Raw genomic sequence first — 25,851 nt, 5'->3', positions numbered from 1 at the left:
TTAAGCATTAGAGCGTGTGGGGCCACAACGCCAGGTACTAGAATCCTATCTTGCAATTCTATAAGTCGTGATTCACACCACTCACGATTAACCAAGCTTGTGAACAAAAATCCAATAAACATTTGATGTTGTTTGTTAGGAACGAGACAAGCAACTCACTAACTTCTCTCTTTCCTATGTAGATCGCACGAAATACGTCACGCGTTTAAGACTTGACCATGAGCGTGAGAGTGATGATGAGAGACATCGAGTCAAAAACGATCAAGACCCAACATGAAACTGCACAAACAAGATCTCACTCTTCTTGTTATAGGGACTCATTCTTCTCGTTAAAATTATAACAACAGATTCAAATTTTCTTAAAAATTATTATTTAATTAATGGTATATTATGTGACATTAATATAGTACAAATTAAAATAGTTTTTTTTAATCTAATGGATTAAAATAAATATTAAAAAATTTAAATATCAAAATAATTATGTTTAAAAGTGAGGCTAAATTAGTCAGTTTACAAATTCTAGAAATGGCAATACTAACAGACTTGAAATGACCCTCGTTTCTTTTTCAGTCGAGAAAATGTCAAGATAATATTTAAACCTCCCTTTCTATATATATACATGTATTATTAAAAGTGATTGAAAAAATAACTAAATTATAAAAAATTATAATCTTATTTGATTTTTAATTTTTAATTTTTTAAAATTTGATTTATAAATAATAAAGTTATTAACCTTAAAAATATTAAATTTGAAAATTTAAATGTATTTTCGGGAGTGAATTTATTATGGAGAATACACAAAATTTTAATTATTTTTTAAAAATCAAACGATTATTGACAAAATTTTTAATTATTTAAGAGAAATTCGCGTAATTCGCGCAATTTAGAAAATAATATTTGAAATATTAAAAAAAAAGTCAAATCAAAAGGTGACAAAGCAAAAACCAAAATATAAAATTTGCCAATAAATTAATTTCTTAATTCTCAATCTGCCGCCAGAAAAAATATAATAACAATAATAATAATAAAAAGATAAATGAAGAGAGAGAGAGAGGAAGAGAGAGAGAGTGAGAAAAAAAAGGCGCCGGTGAACTCCGGAAAATGGGAAAATTATAAAAAATTTGAACTGTATAAAATGTCGTCAAACCGAAACCAAATCGGGAATGGCGATCACAAGATCTGTGGAACAGTGAAAACAACAAACGACCCACTGCGGAACTACCGTCTCAATTCTCAACGACAACTACGACCCATCATCGACTTCTTGGAGGCTAAAGGATCATTGGAGAACGACCCACCCTCCGACATTATACCCAATCTTGAAGTAAACGCGTTCTCTTCTCTTTTTTCCCTCTTCTCTTTCGTCTTCTATATCACGGGGAGTGTTGGATCTTTGCCCAACTAGCCAACTCTGGTTTATTTTCTCTCTAATGTTATCCCAGATGTGCTAGCCTCTCGTTTCTGCATCTGATTACGCTTGTGTGTTCGTGGTATGTGTCATTCTCGATCTACATTTCCGCTTCAGGGGATTTTCCGATTTTCTTTTGCTATTTTTGTTGCTTGGAGTTTGGGACTTTGTGTATTTCTATGTAAGGCGTTGTATTCCTTTTTTGATCAATTTGATTTTGCCAGTTTTTAACAGGGATCTCGAATGGAAGATTCGGAGGGAATCAAGCCCGGCCAGGTACAATTTGTCTCCCTGAAATCGTTTTTAATTACTTCTTTGTTGACCAGATTAGTCGTTGAGGAGTTTTTGTTTCTATAAACTGAATGAACAGTGAGTTCCTTGTTTTCAGATTCTGCTTAGTTGTGTAATTGGCCATATATGCTACCGTAATTGTTAATGTTATTGGACGAGGAACTATTCTGTCTATGGACTCAGTTGATGGTAGTAACAATGTTTGACAATTTGCAGTTATGGTTTGACTTTTTGATTAATGTGAATTCTCCGCTTAATTTCTTCATCTCACAAACGAAATCAATGTATTTATATTGAATTTGGCGCGAAATTAGTTTAGATGCCACATGAAGAAGAAACTAATTATGGAAACAGTGCAAACTATGCAACATGAACATACACTAAAATCAATCCTTCCTGTATGTTTATGTTTATTTGTTGTTTTCTTTTCATGCGGCACTTAATTTTGTTAGTGATATCAAAAGTTGTTATATTTCAGGTTTCTTTTCTGCTGGGCGTGATTCCAATTTTTGTTGCGTGGGTATACTCAGAGTTTCTGGAGTATCAGAAGGCTCCACCTATTATTAAAGTGTGAGTAGTTTTCTTCGATGTGCACCGTGGATGGTGATATAAATTGGCTAATTTATTCTTGTAATGCTGAGCTAGAACTTATTCTTGTAATGCTGAGCTAGAACTTATTCTTTCTTTGCCACCAATTTTGAATTTATTGAATAAGCTAATACATTTGTTAGATCTGCTAGTTTTATTGAGTCTTCTGGTCGTCGAGCTCTAAATTTATCGCTTTATTTGATTACAGTCATTCAGACATTAATCTTGTTGAATTGGATGAGGAGAAAGGAGATAAAGTTAAAGATGACGAGGCTTCTCTACTGGAAGGAGGCCTTGCGAGATCAGCCTCTGCAAAGTTGCACAGTTCATCGATTAAAACAAACTTAATTAGGTCATTTCCCATTGCCTGCTATATTGCTTTACCTCTTTTTCTCACACACACACACACACACACACACATCAAATATCATCCTTCCTTCTTAAACTTTTGTAACTTAGGTTTTTGACATTGGATGAATCCTTCTTGCTGGAAAATCGAGCTACATTGCGAGCAATGTAAGTTGTTAAGTAAGTATTTTGGTGGGAAATGACACAAAAAATTGATAGCTTACAACCACATACTTGTTGATCATCATTTGTAGGTCTGAATTTGGGGTGATTCTTGTATATTTCTACATATGCGACCGCACAAATATACTGGGAGATTCTACGAAGGTGCTTGAACTTGATCTTGCCTCTTGTCCTATCGATACCAATATCTGGATTTTTATTGCACTCCGTTATATGAGGCTATCTAAATATATTTATGGTAGTTTTAAGTCATGGAAGTGCACCATAACTTTATAACACTGGTGATGCAAGCTTCTCTGTGGTACATTTTTCAACTACCATAAACTCAGACTAAATGTTCTGTAACTGATCATACAGATTAACTATCAGAGTTTGGCTTTTCAATTCTTTCTTGGTCCATTTTCGATTCTCTCCTCCCTCCCATCCAACTTTTCTTCTGTACTTGATGCACATATTTTTGTACGATACAGAATTAAATAGGGACTTGATTTCAACCACTTGTCTTTTTTATACATATCCATATAACTGACAGATTTCTCATATTACTATGTTTTTTAGATAACAAGAAAGGAATCTTAACATACTTATTGATAGATGCTCCTGATGGAATTCAGTTTAGTCAGCTAATTATCAATGGTTTTGTCTTGAGCAGAATTACAATCGGGATCTCTTCCTCTTTCTCTACATCCTTCTCATCATTGTTTCCGCAATGACCTCTTTGAAGAAACACAATGATAAATCAGCATTTTCTGGAAAGGCAATACTTTACCTGAATCGGCATCAAACAGAGGAATGGAAAGGGTGGATGCAGGCAAGTTCTATACAATAAAGATATGACCTGTAATCAAATAACTTTACAAACCATGGGAGCAAATTTAAGTACTCAATATGAGGGGCTAATGCTATTTATCATTGATTCTTCATCATTTCTTTAGCAGTTGTAGGTGTCAAAAGATGTATATCTTTCCATAACTTAAAACATATTTTTAGTTGTCAGTTTTTATTTTTTCGACTAGACCCTATAGGTATACAAAAATGAAGAATGTAGGATGATTAATCTGGTTGTTTTCACATCTCTTCTATATGATTTTCAACTTTTGTAAGATCATTTTAGATGTAGTGTTGGGATCTTTAAAATTACAAAGTTAAGGAATAGGTATACCTTGAAGAGAAACTTCCACGTGATTAGAAAAAAATAATATACTCTAATTGTGGGACTTAGAACTTCCATATTTGTTTGATTTGAAGTAACCTTGCTTCTGAGTAGTTTTAGCTCGTGCTTGTTTCTCTCCTTTGTACTAATTGTTACATGCCGATCAGCTTCTTGTGCTTCCAACATTATAATTGCCTTTACACTTTTTTGGGTTCTTGCAGGTTCTTTTTTTAATGTACCATTATTTTGCTGCAACGGAAATTTATAATGCTATTAGGATATTTATTGCTGCTTATGTGTGGATGACTGGATTTGGCAACTTCTCCTACTATTATATTAGAAAGGATTTTAGCTTGGCACGCTTTGCTCAGGTGATTTTCCCTCCTTCCCTCTCTCTCTCCCCGTTGTTTTTTCGTTTTTAAATAAATAAAAAAAGGCACTTGATAATTGTTTCACCAACCAAGTTTTTTTTTTCTGGAACTTCCTCCCTGAACTCCAAGGATACCCGTTACTAACAGTGCTTGACATTTTCTAATTTGTGATGCAGATGATGTGGCGGTTAAATTTCTTTGTCGCATTTTGCTGTATTGTTCTTAACAACGACTACATGTTGTACTACATCTGTCCAATGCATACACTTTTCACCCTCATGGTGTACGGAGCTCTTGGAATCTTTAACAAGTACAACGAGATAAGATCAGTCATGATTACAAAGATTCTTGCCTGCTTCCTTGTGGTTATTGCAGTTTGGGAAATTCCTGGAGTTTTTGAGATAATCTGGAGTCCATTAACGTTCCTTTTTGGTTAGTTTTTTTTTCTTTTTTCCTTTTTCTATATTTTATTTTGACAGATAAAGTTAGTTGCCATTCAACTGTTTCTAGATTTTTTTCATTCATGGCATATAAGTTATTAGTGTGTGAAGGTACTAAGTTGGTAGATATCAAGTGGAATGACACTAAATTAAGTTGGTATTTTTTTCATTCTTTTCTTCTCTCTCTCTCTCTCTCTCTCTTTTTTATTTAAAAAAATTAAATTAGAACTAAGTCCTTTCTGAGAATACACTAAAAGGAAAAAGAAAAATAATTGTCCAAACACATTTTCGCTTTCCATATATGGGTTGGTTAACTGGTTATTTTTGTGCTTTAATGTTAAGTTTATCAAGTGAATTGTGTAACTTATGGAACGTGGATAATTTGGTTGTTCAAAGACATATATAGTTGTGAAGTGCCCCTTTATCTGCTGACCTGACAATGTGCAAGTATAATGATTGTTTTTCTTTTCTTTTTTTATTTTATTGACAGGGTATACCGATCCGGCAAAACCTGATCTCCCCAAACTGCATGAATGGCATTTTAGATCTGGTCTGGATCGCTATATCTGGATCATCGGCATGATCTATGCATACTATCACCCCAATGTAAATTAGTAAACTTTTGATGACATCAGAGTTTCATAGATCTTGCTTCCTCGGTTCTCTCAGAAATTGACTTTTAAGTGCTCTCAAATTCCAGGTTGAAAAATGGATGGAGAAGTTGGAGGAGGCTGAAACAAGGAAGAGAATTTCGATCAAGACAAGCATTGTTACCGTTTCTGTATTAGTAAGTGGCATAATTTGGAGGCTTTAACTTCTTTGGTTTGATAATCTGTTTTCATACTTTCTGTCAAATAGATCTTATTCTGCTTTCCATGATTAGGCTGGTTATATGTGGTACGAGTACATTTACAAGCTGGACAAGGTGACTTACAACAAATATCACCCTTACACATCATGGATTCCTATCACGTGAGTGTTGAATATAATATGTTTACCTCAATCAATATTGTTGTCGTTTTTTGTTTCATCCTCCCTAGATGGCTGGCAAATTTGGAATTTGGGTGTATGGAAGTTACCACTATCTTAATGTTTCTTTTTGCCTTATGTGGTCACAGTGTTTACATTTGCTTGCGAAACTTTACACAGCAATTGCGAGGCTACTCTTTGACCCTCTTTGCGTACGTATTTCTCTGATACCTGCCAACGATAAAGCTCAGTTCTGATTGCGTTAATTCTCATTTTGCACATTCATTTATTTGCCTATTGTATTGTTAGGTGGCTTGGCAAGATTACATTGGAGACGTATATTTCACAGTTCCATATATGGTTGAGGTATGTTAAGATGGTTTTATAACTACGCTGTCATTCTCCTTTTTCACCCAAGTCTATAATCTTAATCAAAACCTGGAAGATGCGTGTACTCTACCTTCAGCCCTTTATTACAGACAACTTACGTTAGTTCATAAATTCTTAATTTGATGTATTTAAGAAGTTACTGCTGAAACCATCCTTCGTTTTGTTTTCAAAAAAGAACTCACTGAATGGATGAATATATTTTAAGGAATAGAAAATGTACGTGGTGATTTTGTTCCATTATATCTTCAAGTTTGTACATTGGTATTTAAATTTCCTGCTTACTATATTACAAAGAAATGGCTTCAGGTTTTCCTGCCCTTCTTTCCCCATGCACCATAATTAACATTTATTTGCTTGGCTCTACTATGTACGGCTAATTGACCATATCGTCATCAAATAAATAAAATGCCAGTTGCATTTGAAATACAAAACCTGAAATGGTATTTCATAATTGGGGCATTGGCTCGACTATAAGAAAAAATATCGAGTGAAAACTTCTTGGGAATGTTTCATTGTGTAATATTTTATTGTAATTGCAGTCTTTTTTGTGGTTGTACAGATCGAATGTGTCTAATGGACAGCCAAAGTGGCTTCTGTCGATCATTCCAGACTACCCGATGCTCAACTTCATGCTGACAACTGCTATCTATGTCATAGTAAGAACGTTCTCAGTCAAAAATCTTCTAGGGCCAAATACTCTCGATCAATCTGCATCATTTATCATTTATATTTTTTCTGCTTTGCAGGTCTCCCTTCGGATTTTTGAGTTAACCAATACTCTAAAGACAACTTTTGTACCTACAAAAGATAATAGACGGTTGTTGCATAATTTCCTTGCCGGAGCTGCAATTTCTGTATGTCTATACTGCATCTCGCTGGTTGTTGTTTTGATCCTTTATTAAAATGGTAAGCCCCTTTGTGACCTCTTATTCTCTAACCCAGAAGGGTTGGAATTTGGCCTTCTTCAATACTGATTTTAGTACACTGACATCATATGCTTAATAATTAGAACTAGAGCAGCTAATCAGTGATATCCTGCAAACTCAGTACTGTTAAATTAATTTTACAGGGCAAACTAGTGAAGACTGAAGAGACATATAGAAAGGAATTATATTGAATTTTTGCCTCTCGATCAAAAGGGAAGACTTTATTAGAGGGGCGTTGCTGTTGCTTGCAGATAGATTACTAAAACAAGAACTCTGGCAGTTGAGGGGAAAACCCCCCTTCAATTTCTATCATTTTGGATGATGAGCTAGGTACCAATTGTGTCCCCCTGGAGTTTCGTAGAGCCCTCGAATTTCGTAGGTATAAGAAAAAGGAAAGTTTTGTAATATTGTGATCAATGTATCATCTCATTCTTTTTGTTATCCCATCCCCACCTCAAATTAGTGAAGAAAATGACGGTTCCTGTGCATAGAGATGTATCTGATGCTCAACTGAACTTTTTTATTATTTCTAATGCATTCATCATTTTCACTTATTTCTCCTCTCCTGCAAGTAAATAGATTCGTGCCCCTTGTGACGACGTCGATTCAGGTGCTCGAGTTCATGACGTAGCTTTTGTGGCTATGTCAAGCTTTCGAACTCGACTGCAGGCCTTCCTTCAATTATACAAGTAATGTTTTATTATTGTTGATTTGTTGAGTAGTTTCAATGTTCAAAACTCATTTTCCATTGGCATCTTATTTCTAGAAGGATAATACTTCATCTACTGAGTGGTCACCGAAGTATCGTTGACAAATTTGACAAGAAAGAAAGGCAGGAAAAGGAGACAGTTTTTTCCCTATTTTTTAAAATTAAAAACTTATTCTTTCTTAGCTAAATTTACTAAACCATTTAATTAAATTTGAAAATTGGTCCGTTTCTCTTAATTTGATTTATTAACAAATAAATGTGGAAGAGGAATTTCAATTTTAATTGACAAATAAGGATATTTTTTTTGCAAGTCATCCAAACTTGAATGCTTGCCGCTTGCTTCAAAAAGCATGAGCATCAGTACCGTTGGATTGAGATAAGGTTTGCGATGCGACGCAGATACTACTGTATGTTGGAGTGGTGTGCACGCACGTGCGGCAGAGAAGTTTCTCACGTATAATGTATTCGCGCTCTGTACATCTCTGTGCACTTTTTTTCCATCTCAAGTTTCTCGCTGTTATACATTGGGAGTTGAAATGAACTGAACTCCCGCCGAACTCTTGGATCTCTTTCTCTCTATCGCTACTCTGCTCAGGTATCTGTTCTCCTCCATTTTCTAAGTAAAGCTCTATGGAAATGAAGTCTTGGCGAAGCAATTGGTTGTATAATATTCTATCCTTCTTTCTTTGAGTATGTGATGATACTGAGGCTTTGAGATAGCAGGGATAACTTGTGGTTATTGGAAGTTTAAGCGTAATGGCTACGAAGCTCTCGACGTTGTTTCTGAGCTCTGGATTTGGTTCTTTGAGCGGAAAACTATCGGATAATTCACAGTTTCCTCACTCTTCCCGTTACTTGCTTAATGCTTCATGTAAAATGCGACCTCGCAATCTCAGGTTCTTTCTCAATGTTTTCTCCTTTGCCTTTTAATCTTGTTGCTTATTTATTTCGTCGTCTGTAATTGCCATGGTACGTTAAGGTTTTGAACTTGTTCGACTCTCCGTTGTGTCTTGTTAATCTGTTTCCACTGGATTTTCTCTTGACTCTTTTGGATTCTTGATTTTCACGTACGTTTTGTTTTCTAACTCACCTTTCTTGATTTTTTTTAACTTTATGTATTTTTTTTTCAACTGTTTATCTTTTTTTTTTATTTATCAATTTTAACTTTTCTAATTAACAGGTTGTTATCGAGTTGATGTTTTGATTTTAGTCATATGAACTACATATTGAATCGAGGCAAATAGGAGAATGTTTGATGTTCCGTCTAGGATATTTTAGAGGTTAGCCTTTGTATGCTTTATGATCTCTAGGCGGAGTTCCAAGCCAATAGTTTCTGTAATTATTATCTTTTTCTCTCTCTCTCTCTCTCTTTTTTTTTTTTTGTTTAAATTCAATTCTATTGGAGAAGTTCTCCTACCTCGAACTAGAGCTAATACACACACACATATATATATTGAGATGAAAGGAACGGTTGACTTTCGTTGTGTCTGTCTGTTTGTCTAAATGCAATGGATACAAGGTTTACCCCAATTTCTTGGAAATTCTACATTCAGTTAATAGCATGAAAATTCTGTACAGTTCCCGGCGCAAGAGGAAACAATTGAAGAAAGCCTCCTATGAACATTTGTCAGTGCAAGCTGATTTTCATCCAAATGATGACGAGGACTCTGAAACTGAAATTGTGGTGGAGAGGGTTCCAATTTTGAATCAGGAGAGCTTGTCTAGTGCTGTTGTCAACACTAGCTTAGCTGTGCAGCATGTTAGCGAGAAAGGAATAAGTGGTCTAACTGCACCTGGTGAAACTGAACCTTCGGTAAAGTAACTGCACTGTCCTCATATTTACCTCTTTGGTCTTCCAATGAAATTGCTGCTAGAGAGGTGGAAGAACCTTCTGAAAAACGTTTGATTTCTTGAGCCATGTATTGATTTTATTAGGAAGTAATATAAGATTCTGATGATGGTCCTAGATTAGGTTATTTTCAAGGTTGTTAATGCTGTTCAATCAAATGTTATTCCCTACTTCCCTCTGTTTTCTTGAATTTGTCTCTCTTCTAAGAATCTTCATTTATATTAGTTTCTCTTATAAGGATCTTCATATTGTCTTGTCTGGACATGTAACAACTTTAGCAGACAATTGAATATAAGTCTTCTGAAATTTCAGACCGAGAAAGTTGACATTGAAGGACCGAATACAGGTGTTCAACTTGAAGATTTGATTGGGATGATAAAAACTGCAGAGAAAAGTGGGCTTTCTTTCCTTTTAATCCCAAAAAATTTTATTTGGTTATGCCCATTCTATTACCTGCTGTATACAATTGTGGTTCTTATCTCGCAGATATCCTTCTACTCAACCAAGCTCGGGTTCATGCCCTGAAAGATCTTGAAAAGATCCTTGCTGAAAAGGAGGAATTGCAGAGAGAGATCAATGGTTTGGAAAGGAGATTGGCAGAAACGGATGTTCAAATTAAAGCGGATGACCAAGAAAAGGTACACGTGGAGCTGTTGGAAGACCAATTTGAAAAGTTGCAGAAGCAGCTAAATTTCAGTGGTGGTACTGAACGCAGCGACCTTGGTCTGCATGGAAATCAGAACAATGTTCTTACCGATTCTCTTACTAAGGAGCTTCATTTACTGAGGTCAGAAAATGTCATCCTGAAGAATGATGTACAAACACTCAAGGAAGAGTTGAGTAATGTTAAGAATGCCAATCAGCATCTGGTATTTTTGGAAAAAGAACGGTCAGTTTTGGAGGGTTCGCTGAAAGACTTGGAGCTTAAGCTGTCAACCTCTCAGGAAGATGTTTCAGATCTGTCTGCCTTGAAAGTTGAATGCGAGGACTTGAGGAAGAGGGTAGAAGATTTGCAAATCTTGCAAGACAAGGCAACCAAGCAGGAAGAACAAGCTATTCTGGTCTTGCAACATAACCAAGAGCTCCAAGAAAAGGTTGAGAAATTGGAAGAATCCCTTGAAGAAGCTAACGTCTTAAAATTGTCTTCAGAAAAGTTTCGGCAAGACTATGAACTCATGCAACAAAAAATAGATCTATTGGAGGATCGCCTTCAAAGGTCTGATGAAGAATTGCAGTCTTATATCAAATTATATCAGGAATCTGTGGAGGAGTTTCAAGATACACTGGATACCATCAAAGAAGCAAGCAAGAAAACAGCAGTAGATGAGCCTGTAAATGATATGCCTTTGGAGTTTTGGAGCCGTCTATTGCTATTGATCGATGGTTGGTTACTTGAAGGGAAAATATCGGATGAAGATGCTAAACTGTTGAAAGAGATGACATGGAAGAGGGATGCACGCATTTATGATGCTTATATGGCTTGCAAGGAAAAGAATGAACTTGAGGCCGTGGCTATCTTTCTTAATCTGACATCATCTCCTAAACGGTATAATAACTGTAACTTAGCATATATTGACTTAGATGAAAATGTTGTTTAATCAGTATTCTTGTTATCTTTAGTTCAGGACTCTATGTCATCCACATTGCAGCAGAAATGGCACCAGTGGCTAAGGTGAGTTGTCGCTAGTGCAATAGCTCTTGGGTTTTATTAATGTTAATTTTTTGTTATGTTTGAAGATCCTCTTGCTCTCTTCTAGGCTTTCAATATTTCAATGTGTCCTCCTTCCGTCTATCACCATTTGTTTTAGTCTATCTCTTATCACAGCTAACAGGGTAGGAATTATCCTTATTGTTGCAATAGAACGCAACATGTCAAATTTCTCCCGAGGGTGGGGTGGTTGGGGAGGGATCTTTTACTACACATTCTTTATTTATATTTTAACTAAGTTGTTTTTGCACTTTGTTTTCTGTTCGTGCAAATAAAATACCGCATCCTTTATTTGGTTTTTTATATTATATGTTAAGAGTAAAAGTAGTTCATGAAATGACATTCCTTTTGCAGGTTGGTGGTTTGGGTGATGTCATCACTGGTCTCAGCAAAGCGCTGCAAAGGAGAGGGCATCTTGTGGAAATTGTTCTTCCTAAATATGATTGCATGCAGTACAATCGTATTAAAGATTTAAGGGTATGCCATGATTTCAGAAGTATAAACCTAATGAACGAATAAGCGTTGCTAATGTGCTATTTTGGTGTTTTTATTAATATGTTAAGAGTACTTTGATTGCTTTACAGCTCCTGGATATGGTGCTTGAGTCGTACTTTGATGGGCGGTTGTTCAAAAATAAGATATGGGTTGGCACTGTTGAAGGTCAATATTTATCTGGTCTAAATTTTTATTTAATTAATTATTTTTTAAAATTAAATGTGTCAATTTAACCTCTGCAGGCCTTCCCGTTTACTTTATTGAGCCTCATCATCCTGATAAGTTCTTCTGGAGAGCTCAGTATTATGGGGAGCATGATGACTTTAAACGTTTTTCATATTTCAGCCGTGCTGCACTTGAGTTACTCCTACGGGCTGGCAAGAGACCTGATATAATACATTGCCACGATTGGCAAACAGCATTCATTGTACGACTTTAATGTCTGTTGATCATTCAATCTTTTGGCAACTGACTTTATTTGCTTTTTCAGGCTCCATTATATTGGGATTTGTACTACCCGAAAGGATTGAATTCTGCAAGAATTTGTTTTACTTGCCACAACTTTGAGTATCAAGGAACCGCCCCTGCTTCAGATTTGGCTTCTTGTGGCCTTGATGTTGACCAGCTAAACAGACAAGACAGATTACAGGATAATTCTGCTTATGATAGGATCAACCCTGTTAAGGTATGGTATTCAGAATATTTTCAATCTCCTTGTTTATTAGGAGAATTTTATGATGGACACTGCGTTGTCTCAGGGTGCAGTTGTCTTCTCTAATATTGTCACAACAGTATCACCTACCTATGCTCAAGAGGTGCGGAGAGCTGAGGTATGATTTGCATTTAAGATATCTTATATCACTCATATCAATGAAGGGTTTTCTTTGGATGACCGTGTCAATCAAAGATTTTATTGGTTCATTGCTATGATTTTTGCTTAACTATCATAAAGCGTACCAAATTGTCTTTGATAGGAATCTGTTTTCGTGGGAGAATTGTACGTGACTGTGTATCATTATGTTCAGTATGTTTATGTTAGTGCTTTGGAATTTACTCTTAACCTTTTCAATAACGAGCGTCTTGACATTTGTACTTTTTCGACGGATTACCATAGGCCAATTTTCAACCTTGCAACTCACCAACTTGTCCATTTCTTTGGCCTCAAATCGCTGCAATTTATCTCCACAAGACTTGATTTGGGAAGTTATCATTATGGCCCAATTTGAGATTTTAATGATTCTAAAATCAACTGCAAATATTTTCCGTTGGGGGTGAGAATAGACCAAAATTGAAGTTGATTACTGCGAGGGAGCTTCTTCCCTATTTGAACCTTTTCTCCATTCTCACCTCAAGTCATCTTGTCAGCATTCTGCTTCCTCGCAGTGAATATAGGTTTGATGATTTCAAAATAAAATTTTGGGATAAACATGCCTGCTTGTTCTCATATTTTTAGGAGGGGTAACTTCTCTAATTTACCCTAAATAAAGAGTGTAATCACAACTTGATGTTTAAATTGTTTGGATTTTTTTTTTTTTTTTTTGTTACTACCACAAAAGAGTGTTTGAAACATCCCTTGCCTATTTGTGGTCAACTAAGTTGTTCGTAGGGTCATATGCTTGCCTTGATTATCGGGGCTTGGAAACCACAATTTTCTGAACTGTCTGGGCTCATTAATGGGATTAGGTTGGATGATACACTTAGTTGTCGTAAGGGGAAGGGGGTTACCAGGAGAAATCAAATCGTGATTATATTTATATCCCGGGAGCTGGACAGAAGTAAAAATTATTTTCCTATCTTCTTCTTCTCGATCAGTGAAGGTCAAAAGAATTTCTCACTTATTTTATTTAGCGTACTTGACAACCAGAATTCAATTAAGAAGACTTGAGAATGTAATTTAAATCACTTTTGACTTTTCCAAACTGAAAAACTCAAGAAGATAACCTCTAGCAAAATTTAGTTCACATCTTGCATGCCTGATAAGATGTATACCCTTCTGTGGGGAGGGTGGAATCATAGACAGTTTAAATGAACCACTTATTCTTTCTTTAATGATGTATTTTTTATATTTCGCATAGCTCATGTGCTTAGGAAGTGTTTAATCAGATTACTGTCTTTTGGTTTAAAGTTTTTGTCTTCCGGGGCACTGAGATTGACATCCATTGGGCTACAGGGAGGACATGGTCTCCACTCAACGCTTAATTTTCATTCGAAGAAATTCTTTGGCATTCTTAATGGAATTGATACTGATGTGTGGAATCCTACTACCGATTCATTTATCAAAGTCCAATATAATGCAAATGATCTTGAGGGTAAGGCTGAAAATAAAGATGCTATAAGAAGGCATCTAGGGCTGTCTTCCATTGTCAGAAAACCTCTGGTAATTACTTTTTATGAGACAATAAGTTATGTATCTGGTGCTTTCTGATTTCAAATATTTTGTAGCTTCCTTTTGTTTAATGTTTAATCTAGGATTTATTTGTGCTTAATTTTGAACTTTAAGACTGACATAATGTTACCTGGCATATATGCGCATCTTATATACATTTTCCCCCTAGTGTTGAGTAAACTGAAGCCTCCCTTCACCCTTTAGGAATTTGAGCTGATTACAGATTACAGTTGTGCAGTGGGATTTATTAATTGTATTCAGATCAACTTTTTATGACCACTTCTGAATGTGTATCTGTTATTCTGATTTCATGCTATCAATCGCATGCAGCGAAGATATTTATAATTTAGATTACGATTTGGAACAAAATCATTGTTCTTTTTTTTTTCTTTTCTTTTTTAATTAAATTGAAACAGTTTAGTAGCTGAGATATGACTCCTAATCTGCTCTTAGTTTCATTTCTGGTTTTCCAGACATTGGAGCAGTGGCGTAGGCTGCATAATGAAATTGGAGATTTTGTGGATTTTATTAAAATATTTGTTGTGCAATAGGTGGGCTGCATAACAAGATTGGTGCCCCAGAAGGGTATACATCTTATCAGGCATGCAATATACAGAACGTTGGAGCTGGGAGGACAGTTTGTTCTTCTGGGTTCAAGCCCAATTCCTCATATTCAGGTTATCTACTTGAACTTTTGAGCCTATGTTAGATTTTCGAGAACACATGTCACTAGGGCCCCTTGCACCCATCTTACGATTGCTTTTTTGTTCTTGCAGAGGGAATTTGAGGGTATTGCTAATAATTTCCAGAGCCATGATCAAGTTCGGTTGGTGTTGGCATATGATGAGTCTCTTTCTCATTGGATTTATGCGGGATCTGATATGTTAATAATTCCATCTATCTTTGAGCCATGTGGCCTCACTCAGGTAAATGGTTGCAGATGTGGCTTAGTTTGAGCTTTTTTTAACCAAAAACTAAGAGGGCTATCCTAGGAGCTGGTAAATAATAAATAGTTTTATGGGAAATTGGATCAAACTAGGGTAACCACTTGCATAGGATAAATTGTCCTACGTTTTTCTTGGCAACTAAACTTATTAGAGTCTGGCAACTCTCTTTTGAGTTTAGTTGTAAAATTGGTCCAAACACTAAGGATTGAAAAAACTATTGATATTTGAAAAGGAATATTACAATACATCTTCCCAGCAAAGAAATATCCCTAAATATAGTTTCAGAAAGGCGCTTATCAGTGATTATTAGAAAGGCACATAACAAGATGGATTACGTTGGTTGAATTAATAATTCTTTAGAAACCAGAAAGAACAATGCAAGACGCCAAGAAGCTGCCATTAATAATCTACTTTCCTCCCAAGCAATTTGTTTGCTTTCAAAGATGAGTTGATTTCTTTCTATTCATATTCCCTTTTAACTTGCTTTGACTACACTAGTCCACAATAATTTAGCAATCTTTTTCATCCCATGACCACATAGAATTATAATAGCATTCTCTTTAACTCCCTAGTCGAAAACAAGAACTGCCAAAGCCTTGAAATTTTGCCTTCCAAATTTTCCTAATATAGCCAACTAGGAAACGACAACTGATTGGGACTTTCCTCTGTCTTCCAATACAAACTGCAGCAGCTTGGATTTATTGCCATATAAGGGTATCTTTGGATTCTTTTAGCCTATTCAACCCATCCAAGAAGATTAAGCCCACAAAGTTATTCATCCACTTTACAAGGGAATTTAGATGTCCACAAATTATGAAAGAGTTTCTCAGGTAACGAAGGAAAATATCTACCCAATGTTTAAACATGGATTTTGTTAGGAAACTGGCCAGACCAGTTACCAATTTCGTAAGGGTCTTCTCTTCTGCTAATTAGTACACCCTCAATCAATTGTAAAAGATCATAACCATTTTTTCTTACCGTTACTTTTCAAGATCTTGAATTTTCCTCCCAAGCTTCTAACCCTGAATGTCTTTTTCTCAGAAGTTTCGTAGATTTTGAGGAATTCATTAGCAGTACCACCAAACATTTTGGGTATAATAAGAATCCAAATTTTCTTAGAGAATTTATTCGCAAGTCTCTGGGACCTGGGGACTTTAACCCTTCCACATTTCCCATGTCAGAAAAATTTTCCTCCTCTCTCCCACTATTTTCTATTCCCATCTTCCTTCCTGTAAACTTTTTGCGACAAATAAGGATTTCATATACAAATAAGGATCTCACCTAAAAAGCCAAAACCATAACCTCCGACTTTTGCCTCGTCCCACCACCCAATATCAGTAGAGCCATAAATAGATTTAACAACACTATTTTTCACCTCTTTAATTTTGTTTCTTTAATCATTAACCATCATAGGTCAGCCTAGTGCCTTGAAAAAATGAGAGAGAACGGGTTCAATCCATGGTGGCCCCTATCTAAGATATAACATCTTACGTATTTTTTATCAACCAAATATAATAGGGTTAAGCAGGGAAGATTAGTCAAGGTGCCCATAAGCTCTTCTAGACACTCATCGATATCTAAAAACAAAAGGTTGATCTTTTCAATAGTATTGCTTTCTTGCTATAATCTTCCAAGTCCCCTTGGTGTTGTAGATACTCTTAGCTTCTAATGCTACCCAAAAACAGAAGATAGTCTTCCATGCTTATGATGAAGTTTTTATTGACTATGTTTTACTTCTTTTGTGGCGCTTTGACAAATAATATGTTGACCTAGTTAGAATGTGATGACACTTCTTTGAGGCTTTACCAACTTTGTACCTTCGTTTTTTTTAGATGATTGCAATGCAATATGGTTGTATTCCTATTGTACGGAAAACTGGCGGCCTGAATGACAGGTGCATGAACTTATCTTGTAACAATCTCCACATATTCAAGTTTATTTCATCAGAACTTTTTGTGTTTTAATGGTTCGATGTTTTTCATGCAGTGTCTTTGATGTTGACGATGATACAATTCCAGCTGAGTTGCGAAATGGATACACATTTTTGACCCCTGATGAGCAGGTACGAAAACGGAAAATGAAACATAAATCTGTTCTTTTATTGTATGATGTGAAGCCCCCTCCCCCTACTATCTACTCTCATAACTCAGGTAACGTATGTTTATTTTGACAGGGGTTGAATAATGCACTGGAACGTGCCTTTAACCACTACATTAATAACCCAGGCGGTTGGCAGCAGCTGGTTCAGAAGGTCATGGACGTAGATTTCAGCTGGGAAACTTCCGCTACGCAGTATGAGGATCTTTATTCAAAGTCAGTGGCACGAGCAAGAGCAGTTGCCGCAGGTCGTGCATAAGGAAAGCGTCACTTCTATTTTTGTTTTTTCAATCTGTTATTCATACTCTAGAGTTCCTCCGTGGAGAGTGCCAGAGCAAACTGTGGTGGAATATATAATCATCAATTTGGTGGCTGATCCATGCTTATGCTGCGATGGAAACCTCTGAATTGGTCACTGATGAAAACAAATTCATGTACACTAGACGGGACACTTAGTCCCTTCTGCCGAAAGGAGAGAGCTGTTGCTTGATAATCATGATGGCAACGGCAATCATAATTCATGGACCTGCTTTTCTTGCTATAAGGCCAGGGGAAAACCTGCCATTGTTTTACCTTTTTTTTTTTTTTTTAACCAATATGTAGATAATATTTTNTGCCATTGTTTTTCCTTTTTTTTTTTTTTTTAACCAATATGTAGATAATATTTTGTACATTATTAGTGTACTCAGAATCTTTACCTTGATCTTTGAATACAACTTTACTCAAAATTCAAGCGATTCTCTAGTGATATTAAATTTGACCTGACCGAGTATTTTTCTCGTTTACGAGTTCATGACCCACGGAGAATAGAAATCATAAAATTTCACACGAAAGCACTTCATTCATTTTCAACTAATTTACACCGCCAATAATAATTCATCACCATACAAACTCTCTCTTTTCTCACTTTCCAGGAACAAAGTTTGTGGCGTAGGACCAAGCATTGTTGTTGACTGGGTCAGCAAGGTGGTCAGCCAAGTTCTCCAATGGTCCCTTTCCAGTAACAATGGCCTGAACGAAGAAGCCGAACATGGAGAACATGGCAAGCCTTCCATTTTTGAGCTCCTTCACCTTCAGCTCTGCGAACGCCTCTGGGTCATCGGCCAAACCCAATGGGTCGAAGCTTCCACCTGGGTAGATGGGGTCGGTAATCTCCCCGAGGGGACCGCCGGCAATACGGTAGCCCTCAACGGCGCCCATCAACACGACCTGGCAGGCCCAGATGGCCAGAATGCTCTGTGCGTGGACCAAGCTGGGGTTGCCCAAGTAGTCGAGACCTCCCTCGCTGAAGATCTGAGATCCAGCCTTGAACCACACGGCCTCGCCGAACTTCACGCCGTTGCGGGAGAGAAGCTCGGGGAAGACACAGCCCAAAGCTCCAAGCATGGCCCACCTGGAGTGGATCACTTCGAGCTCACGGTTCTTGGCGAAGGTCTCGGGATCGGCTGAAAGTCCAGCAGTGTCCCAGCCGTAGTCACCGGGGAATTCTCCGGTGAGGTAGGATGGGGGCTCGCCGGAGAATGGGCCCAAGTACTTGACACGGTCGGGGCCATACCATGGGCTGCCGGAGGAAACTTGCTTGGAGGCGGTCTTCCTCATGCTGATTCTTGAACTGCCCTGAATATCAGGGGCATTGGGGGAGAGTTTGATGGCGTTGCCGGCCAGAGATGGGGAGGAGAGAGCCATTGTGGAAGCAGCCATTGTTGGAGATTGGAATGAGGTGTGTAATTGATGATGAGATGTGTTTTGTGGTGGGAAAGAAGTGGGTGGGTTTGTGAGTTTAAATAATGGGCAAACAGAATAGATAGTTATCCATTAGTATCTATATCTTCATTCTCATTGGAGCTCAAAGATTTTTGGTTTGTTTCATCCACGCCCACATGGCTCTTCCTCATCCACCAACTGCTTCAGATTTCTATTTGTATACAGTGACATCTAACGTTACATTTAAGATTTTTTTAGAGACTAATGAGATAGATTCTCTTTCTTACATGGAAATTGTATGGTCTTCATTTATGTGGCTCGAAAATGAAAGGGTTGCCAACCATTGGATGGGTAGCCCAGATTTTCATTTTCATTAGTTGAAAGATTTTGGTAGCTAATAGATACTTTTGTTAGAATTTGATAAAATTTTCATATTGGGATTGTTTCCAATGTTCTTGCTAAATTGTCAAAATTTTCATAAGCTTAAAATTTGATATAATTTGCAAAAATGTACGAGCAAAAAGAAGGAACGTTTATTCACAAATGACCAAGTGTATGCAGATTCTCTAAGCATATTGGTGCTATCAACAACACACGTGTCAAAGTTTGATTGGGAGAAAGAGAAGCTCATGGAGTTGCATAAGATTTTTTAGGTGTGAGTGGCAGAGAGGAGGCCATCTGGAGTAAGGAAATCGACCATAGAAATTTCAACCAATAAGAGAGCTGATATCGATTTCCATGGATAAGGACCCTTCCCCCTAATCCATGTATATTATGCACCATCGTTTCACTTCTTTCCCACCACAAATACATCCCATCATCAATTACACACCTCATTCCAAGCTCCAACAATGGCCGCTTCCACAATGGCTCTCTCCTCCCCATCTCTGGCCGGCAAGCCCATCAAGCTCTCCCCCAACGCCCCCGACGTTCAGGGCAGTTCAAGAATCAGCATGAGGAAGACCGCCTCCAAGCAAGTTTCCTCCGGCAGCCCATGGTACGGCCCCGATCGTGTCAAGTACTTGGGCCCATTCTCCGGCGAGCCCCCATCCTACCTCACCGGAGAATTCCCCGGTGACTACGGCTGGGACACTGCTGGACTTTCAGCCGATCCCGAGACCTTCGCCAAGAACCGTGAGCTCGAAGTGATCCACTCCAGGTGGGCCATGCTTGGAGCTTTGGGCTGTGTCTTCCCCGAGCTTCTCTCCCGCAACGGCGTGAAGTTCGGCGAGGCCGTGTGGTTCAAGGCTGGATCTCAGATCTTCAGCGAGGGAGGTCTCGACTACTTGGGCAACCCCAGCTTGGTCCACGCACAGAGCATTCTGGCCATCTGGGCCTGCCAGGTCGTGTTGATGGGCGCCGTTGAGGGCTACCGCATTGCCGGCGGTCCCCTCGGGGAGATCACCGACCCCATCTACCCAGGTGGAAGCTTCGACCCATTGGGTTTGGCCGATGACCCAGAGGCGTTCGCAGAGCTGAAGGTGAAGGAGCTCAAGAACGGAAGGCTAGCCATGTTCTCCATGTTCGGCTTCTTCGTTCAGGCCATTGTCACTGGAAAGGGACCATTGGAGAACTTGGCTGACCACCTCGCTGATCCAGTCAACAACAATGCTTGGTCCTACGCCACAAACTTCGTTCCCGGAAAGTGAGAGTCTTTACCTCTTGGGATTCAAAGAGAGAGAAAATGAACTTGTATTTGGTGGTGTAAATCTCGGGTCTCAACAATTGAGTGCTTGTTCTGAATGAATTTCATTATCATTTTTCAATAACGGACCATCTTTGAATATTTGACTCTCATGAACCAGTTAAAATACAATTTAAATATTGATTGAGGCTTGGAGAGTGTTTTCTAAATTTAAATATTTTAGAGTATATGAATATGTGACCAAAATATTATTTAAATTTCTATAAAAATATATTTTTAACACATAAGATAAACTATTTGTTTCATGAAAAAAAGTTAGTGGGCCGGTCTTGATGTGTGAAGCCCATGAGCGTGAAGATGGTATGTTGAAAGGCCCAAATATAGAAGCCAGCCCAGATGGGATCGTAGTATTGGGCTAATTTATTTATTTAAAAACTTTTCATAAAAGGACAAAAAAAGAAAAAGAATTATATGTAAAACTCTAAATTAATAATTATATTAATTTAAGCTATGATTTTTTATAAGCAATTTAATTCCACTATAAACGAATAAACGTACTAAAAATCATAATTACATAGAGATTAAAGCATAATCAAAACCAAAATAGCAATATATATAATTTCCCTCCTTTTTTAAGATCCCCACACGAGGAGTTGTTTTCACGATACGCATTTGTCAAACCCCGTGGACCCCACTGCTCCATCCGATCACGCGTGCTTGATCCAACGGTTATAATAGCATCCCATAATCTACGGAAATCATTTCAATCCGACGGCTCTCAGCTCTCCTGGTTTGACTATTGTCTGTTTCAATGCATGATGCACAGATTCCTATAAAAAACTAACGAAAATTTATTAAATACTCTTGCGCCACTCTCTCCGCCTCTCTCTCTCTCTCATCTTCCTGCCAGATCTTTAGCTTGCAGACCAAATCTGGGGACTGATCTACCGAACTCTTACGAAAATCTTCCGATCGTCTTCGTTTTCTTTGCCTGATTCAGCTCTGGAATCACGTGGGTGAAAATTTTTGTTTCATTTTTTTAGGGAACTTGCTAGTTGTCGGATTAGTTTAGCTTGCAGTTATGGAGTTAGGGCATGTAGAAATTTTTGGGGTTCTTTCTTAATTGCTGGATGCGTAATGGTAGGAGTTAATTTTCGAGTGATTTGTACTTTCGAAAGCCTGTTGTTCTGTTTTTTTTTTTGGTCCTTCCTTACTGTAATTATTGTTGATGTGCGGAGTTCTCTTGCAATGAGGTTTTTCTAAATTTTACTTAAAATTACTGTGTTATTAATGCTGATTTTGTTGATCTGTCCTGTTTTCTTTTTCGTTTTTAGGTCATTTTGCACTTGATCCCTTTTCTTCTCGTGTTTGGATAATGAGAAATTTTGGTGAAGTTAATGATCTTGATGGTCCGTCTGGTTCTGTTCACTGCGTGGTTGTTGACTTAATAGGGAGTTCATGATTTTACATTTGTTAATTTATACTTACTATTTTCTCTTTTGCTTGCTTTATTACCCTTCAGTTTAGGATTGTGTTCGCCTTTGTATTAGTGGAATTGGATAATAGAATCAAGATGCCGTGGACATCCTCCTTCGTGAATTACAGCAGCAAGTGTGTTCGCTTGGTGGTCTTCTTTCGTGTCATTCTGTAATTTGATTTGCATCGGTGAGATTTCTAGAATGAATCATTTATGTTGATTATTACCATACTTAGTAGACATCCTCCCAGTTGTCTTGGAGGAAGGTAACTTTTATTTTGTAGTAGACATCCTCCCAGTTGTCTTGGAGGAAGGTAACTTTTATTTTGGTATGTCTTGGAGGATTGTTGGGAGGGAGTCCCACATTGGCTAATTAAGGGGATGATCATAGGTTTATATGTATGGAATACATCTCCATTGGTATGAGGGTTTTGGGGGCCACGAGAGTTTATGCTCAAAGTGGACAACACTATCATACCATTGTAGAGAGTCGTGATTCCTAAAAGATTTTTCATTGGCCCTATTCGGTTGTCAAGGGCAGTAATTTGGGATTCTACTGGATTTATCTTTTCTAATTTTAAGGTTTAGTGATCATTTTAAGGATTGTGAATGGAAACAAATGACTAATTTTGAGTGCTTGGTAATATCATTCTTGTGCTTGTGGACTTTGGGAAACCTCTAAAATGTCTGCTTATGGTGGGTGTGTGCAGGGATTAAAACATTGACTTTGTTGGGCTATCTTATTTTTGCGGTTGTTCCATCTTTATATTACTGGTTGGAGGAGTGAGAATGTACATTGGTGTAACGGGAAAGAGATACAGAGCTGTCAAGGAAGTTGGGAAAGTTAACATGAGTGTTGGAATCATTGCCTACTACCAAGTGATGCAAGTTTGTCAGGTAATAATACACCATCCTCTAGATCATTCTCCCATGCTTTGTATCTGGTACTTGTTGAATCATTGCAGCATATCCTTTTATCCAAAGATGAATTCCTAAAGCGCATTTGTTGAATGGCTTAATACTTACTGAGTTCACTTGCTTGTCTTTACTGCTATCATTATTGAGCTGCTGAAGCACATCTTAAAGTGCTTTGTTGTTGATACCTTTCAATCTGTTCCCTACAGGCTGAGTATTTTCGACAATTGCTAAAACCCGTCACGTAGGATAACATTGCAAAAAGCATTTGGACATTGGGGAGTTAGGTGGACTGGCCTCCATTTGTGCTACAAGTGAAGAAATGAAATATTTCTTTCCTGTTTCGTCTTTAATTTGATATAAAAATCTCATTTATTTTACGATGGCAACGTATAGGGTTGCTGAGTAGTCTTCTCGTTAGTTAACATCCCGTCTTTATTTTCGTAATATAATAGCAAGCTTTCCTGAGAGAAGATACACGAGCTTGAAGTTTAGAGGGTGGGTTGCCTGTTTGTTTGTTTCTTTTACATGGACTTCATGCAGAGTGACCTCAACTGCTACCTCAAAGAGGCAATGCTTCCAACAGCAAACCAAGGGGATGGTGATCATATGCAGATTCCTCTGTCATCTGCCTTTCCTTCTGTTTTACCTCCTGGGAGAAAGAACTTGGGACCTTTCAATGCTGTTGAGTTTCAACCTTCTGAAATTTGTTCCCAAAATTTCATCATCTTTGACCACACGGACGATCGAAGCCAGATCATGTTCCATCCTGCAATTTGTAACAAACTTGGTGGTCCTACTGCGAATTATGAGGATAGAGAAATACCATCTCCTTTGATGGAGGATGAGGATGACATTGATGCATTATTGAGCTTAGAAGACGAAGATCACGAAGACGTTGATGGATCTGAAGATGATGAGATTAACTCTGCAAGGTCTCAATTGAATTATGGAAATAGATCCCCTGATTCTTCATCCTCCTCTTATAGTTCCAAACCCAGGAAGAATCAGTCAGTTAATCCTGTCCACACGGCATTGAGCAGTGGAAGCAGCTGTGATGGTGACATGAAACAGTTGAAATTGAAGAAAATGGTGAAAAAACTGAGAGAGATTCTCCCTGGTGGTTACCAAATGACAACTGCCATGGTTCTGGACGAAGCTGTTAAATACCTGAAATCTCTCAAAGACGAAGTGCAGGAGCTCGGTCTCGGGAGCTTGGAGAACTAAGGTTTATAAAGTTTACCCTTCTGGTGGCATCAACTGAAGAACTCTAAGGATTCTCGGATCTTGTGTATCTCCCGCGCCGCCTGGTCAAAAGTTTTACTGTCACGAAAGATCATTTGTGATGCTTCAGAATGTTTCTAATTTCAAATGCCTGCAGCAGATGTGATTGTCGAACCAGAATCTCTAGTCAGGCTTCTTGGCCATGTCGTTACCTGTTCTATTCATTTTCAACTTTGGTGTCTAGAGAAATTCTGGGATTGATCTGCCTTTTCTGTTGACATTTGTTGTATCTGTAGAATGCTACCTTCGATTTAATACTGCCATTTACTTTCAAAAACAATCTGTTCCAGCATAATTTTCACTTGTGGTCATAAGGGTTCATTTAGATCTTGAGTTGAGATTGTATGATCTCTTAATTCAGTTTTCGAGTTTTATAAATGAGTATGATTTGGTTGAATTCATGCAGGAGAGTGTTTGAACGTTTTTTTCTAAACAATTTCTGATTTATTAACATTATTCACTGCAGAGAATATGGCTGAACTCCTAGAACCACTTCTTAACTCCCTACACAAGAAGAGTTTAAACCTACCCTACACCCTACAAAATCCATAAACAATACCCACGGACGACAAAGACAACCTTAATTCCCATGGAAGCTAAGCTGCACAGGGAAAGAAACATCTCCATCTCCGACCACAATGGTGTGCCCACCTGCCGGCAGCAGATTGTAGCCACTGAAATCAATTAGCCCCAAGCTCTTACAAGCATTCAACTTAAATTTCACCGATTCATTCCCCCCAGCATCCACAAACACCCTCTGGAACCCAACCACCTGCTTGATGTGAGTCGAAGAAATTCCGCTTGGTGGTTTCGAGTACACGATCACAACCTGACTACCGTCCATTTTGCCACTGTTCTCGACTTTGATTTCGAACTCGAACTCATTGGAGCAAGTTAAGTCGTCGACGAGGGCGGCGGCGCAGTCGGGCTTGAAGGCAGTGTCCTCATAGGCAATGTCTCGGCATTGGATTGTTTTGTCGAGATTGACGGCGAGGGATCGGTTGGCGGAGACTAGAGTATGGGTGAAAGAGGTGTAGCTGAGGCCGTAGCCGAAGGGGTAGACGACAGGGCCGTCGTAGAATTTGTAGGTTCTTCCTGGATAGCCGAGGCTTTTCACTGGCCGGAGCGGCATCGATGTCATTGGTAGCAGGTTGACGTAGTCGGCTTCATACCATGTCAACGGTAATCTTCCTCCTAGAACCAGACAACAAAATCAGTTTCAATTGTCAAGCAAGTTATAACCACAATAAGTTTTTTCATTCTGACCTGGGTTGTGTTTTCCAAAGATAACATCGGCGATGGCGCGGCCGCCCTCTTCGCCGGGATAACCAGCCCAGACAATAGCTTTGATGTTGGGATTATTCTTAGCGAAAGAGATGTCGATGCCACCCGCCGACATGATGACAAGAACAACAGGGCCCTTAGAGACAGCTGCAACTTGTTGGATGAGCTGAGTTTGGAAACCCGGAAGAAGAAGATCAACTCTGTCCAAGCTCTCAGCTTCAATGGACAAATCAATACCCCCAAGAATCACAGTTGCATCAGAGTTCTTGGCCGCATCCATGGCT

At 38.1% G+C, this 25,851-nt stretch overlaps 5 protein-coding genes and 1 pseudogene across 8 annotated transcripts; 4 read left to right on the top strand and 2 right to left on the bottom strand.

The window, feature by feature from the left end:
• The first annotated feature begins 1,134 nt into the window (after positions 1–1,134).
• LOC111433520 (protein REDUCED WALL ACETYLATION 1-like) lies at positions 1,135–7,621 on the top strand. Its single transcript, XM_023070574.1, has 18 exons — positions 1,135–1,324; positions 1,443–1,490; positions 1,633–1,684; positions 2,178–2,269; positions 2,496–2,639; positions 2,747–2,803; positions 2,890–2,962; positions 3,471–3,629; positions 4,193–4,342; positions 4,519–4,774; positions 5,273–5,388; positions 5,483–5,569; positions 5,666–5,754; positions 5,901–5,963; positions 6,061–6,117; positions 6,701–6,797; positions 6,888–7,047; positions 7,211–7,621. The coding sequence occupies exons 3-17, from the start codon at positions 1,652–1,654 to the stop codon at positions 7,041–7,043; spliced, it is 1,629 nt and encodes a 542-aa protein (XP_022926342.1). The 5' UTR covers positions 1,135–1,324; positions 1,443–1,490; positions 1,633–1,651; the 3' UTR covers positions 7,044–7,047; positions 7,211–7,621.
• Positions 7,622–8,188: 567 nt separating this feature from the next.
• LOC111433519 (probable starch synthase 4, chloroplastic/amyloplastic) lies at positions 8,189–17,865 on the top strand. 3 transcript variants are annotated; one of them, XM_023070571.1, is made up of 17 exons: positions 8,189–8,371; positions 8,500–8,672; positions 9,355–9,589; positions 9,938–10,019; positions 10,112–11,171; positions 11,246–11,297; positions 11,688–11,810; positions 11,918–11,993; positions 12,071–12,255; positions 12,319–12,513; positions 12,587–12,658; positions 13,954–14,205; positions 14,766–14,891; positions 14,991–15,140; positions 16,994–17,055; positions 17,148–17,223; positions 17,335–17,865. In XM_023070571.1, exons 2-17 carry the CDS (start codon positions 8,533–8,535, stop codon positions 17,515–17,517), a joined length of 3,069 nt encoding a protein of 1,022 aa, XP_022926339.1. In that variant the 5' UTR covers positions 8,189–8,371; positions 8,500–8,532; the 3' UTR covers positions 17,518–17,865. The 3 variants fall into 3 exon arrangements, with proteins under 3 accessions (XP_022926339.1, XP_022926341.1, XP_022926340.1); XM_023070573.1 differs by having other exon boundaries at positions 8,248–8,371; positions 13,999–14,205; XM_023070572.1 differs by having other exon boundaries at positions 8,255–8,672.
• A 206-nt stretch (positions 17,866–18,071) lies between these two features.
• Positions 18,072–19,022, bottom strand: LOC111433524 (chlorophyll a-b binding protein of LHCII type 1). Its single transcript, XM_023070577.1, has one exon. It carries the CDS (start codon positions 18,957–18,959, stop codon positions 18,162–18,164), a length of 798 nt encoding a protein of 265 aa, XP_022926345.1. The 5' UTR covers positions 18,960–19,022; the 3' UTR covers positions 18,072–18,161.
• A 729-nt stretch (positions 19,023–19,751) lies between these two features.
• On the top strand, positions 19,752–20,746 carry LOC111433523 (chlorophyll a-b binding protein of LHCII type 1-like). Its single transcript, XM_023070576.1, has one exon. It carries the CDS (start codon positions 19,814–19,816, stop codon positions 20,609–20,611), a length of 798 nt encoding a protein of 265 aa, XP_022926344.1. The 5' UTR covers positions 19,752–19,813; the 3' UTR covers positions 20,612–20,746.
• Positions 20,747–21,470: 724 nt separating this feature from the next.
• On the top strand, positions 21,471–24,661 carry LOC111433525 (transcription factor bHLH144-like). 2 transcript variants are annotated; one of them, XM_023070580.1, is made up of 5 exons: positions 21,478–21,619; positions 21,942–22,016; positions 22,130–22,272; positions 22,795–22,981; positions 23,209–24,661. In XM_023070580.1, exon 5 carries the CDS (start codon positions 23,528–23,530, stop codon positions 24,224–24,226), a length of 699 nt encoding a protein of 232 aa, XP_022926348.1. In that variant the 5' UTR covers positions 21,478–21,619; positions 21,942–22,016; positions 22,130–22,272; positions 22,795–22,981; positions 23,209–23,527; the 3' UTR covers positions 24,227–24,661. The 2 variants fall into 2 exon arrangements, with proteins under 2 accessions (XP_022926347.1, XP_022926348.1); XM_023070579.1 differs by lacking the exon at positions 21,942–22,016 and having other exon boundaries at positions 21,471–21,619.
• A 40-nt stretch (positions 24,662–24,701) lies between these two features.
• The window catches only part of LOC111433562, a 20,919-nt pseudogene continuing 19,769 nt past the window's right edge, over positions 24,702–25,851 (bottom strand).

Source organism: Cucurbita moschata, unplaced genomic scaffold, assembly GCF_002738365.1.
Source record: "Cucurbita moschata cultivar Rifu unplaced genomic scaffold, Cmos_1.0 Cmo_Scf00043, whole genome shotgun sequence".
NCBI lineage: Eukaryota > Viridiplantae > Streptophyta > Magnoliopsida > Cucurbitales > Cucurbitaceae > Cucurbita > Cucurbita moschata.
Note: the sequence above shows the minus strand (reverse complement) of the source record. Positions and strands in the feature narration are given on the sequence as shown.

Excerpts from the sequence above, each read along its gene's own strand:
- LOC111433520 (XM_023070574.1), top strand. The coding sequence starts at position 1,652 with ATGGAAGATTCGGAGGGAATCAAGCCCGGCCAG. Across the intron at positions 2,963-3,470 it reads TACTGGGAGATTCTACGAAG|AATTACAATCGGGATCTCTT; the intron begins GTGCTTGAACTT and ends TGTCTTGAGCAG. Across the intron at positions 6,118-6,700 it reads CAGTTCCATATATGGTTGAG|ATCGAATGTGTCTAATGGAC; the intron begins GTATGTTAAGAT and ends GTGGTTGTACAG.
- LOC111433519 (XM_023070571.1), top strand. The coding sequence starts at position 8,533 with ATGGCTACGAAGCTCTCGACGTTGTTTCTGAGCTCTGGATTTGGTTCT. Across the intron at positions 10,020-10,111 it reads GATAAAAACTGCAGAGAAAA|ATATCCTTCTACTCAACCAA; the intron begins GTGGGCTTTCTT and ends CTTATCTCGCAG. Across the intron at positions 12,659-13,953 it reads AAGAGGTGCGGAGAGCTGAG|TTTTTGTCTTCCGGGGCACT; the intron begins GTATGATTTGCA and ends TTTGGTTTAAAG.
- LOC111433524 (XM_023070577.1), bottom strand. The coding sequence starts at position 18,959 with ATGGCTGCTTCCACAATGGCTCTCTCCTCCCCATCTCTGGCCGGCAAC.
- LOC111433523 (XM_023070576.1), top strand. The coding sequence starts at position 19,814 with ATGGCCGCTTCCACAATGGCTCTCTCCTCCCCATCTCTGGCCGGCAAG.
- LOC111433525 (XM_023070579.1), top strand. The coding sequence starts at position 23,528 with ATGGACTTCATGCAGAGTGACCTCAACTGCTACCTCAAAGAGGCAATG.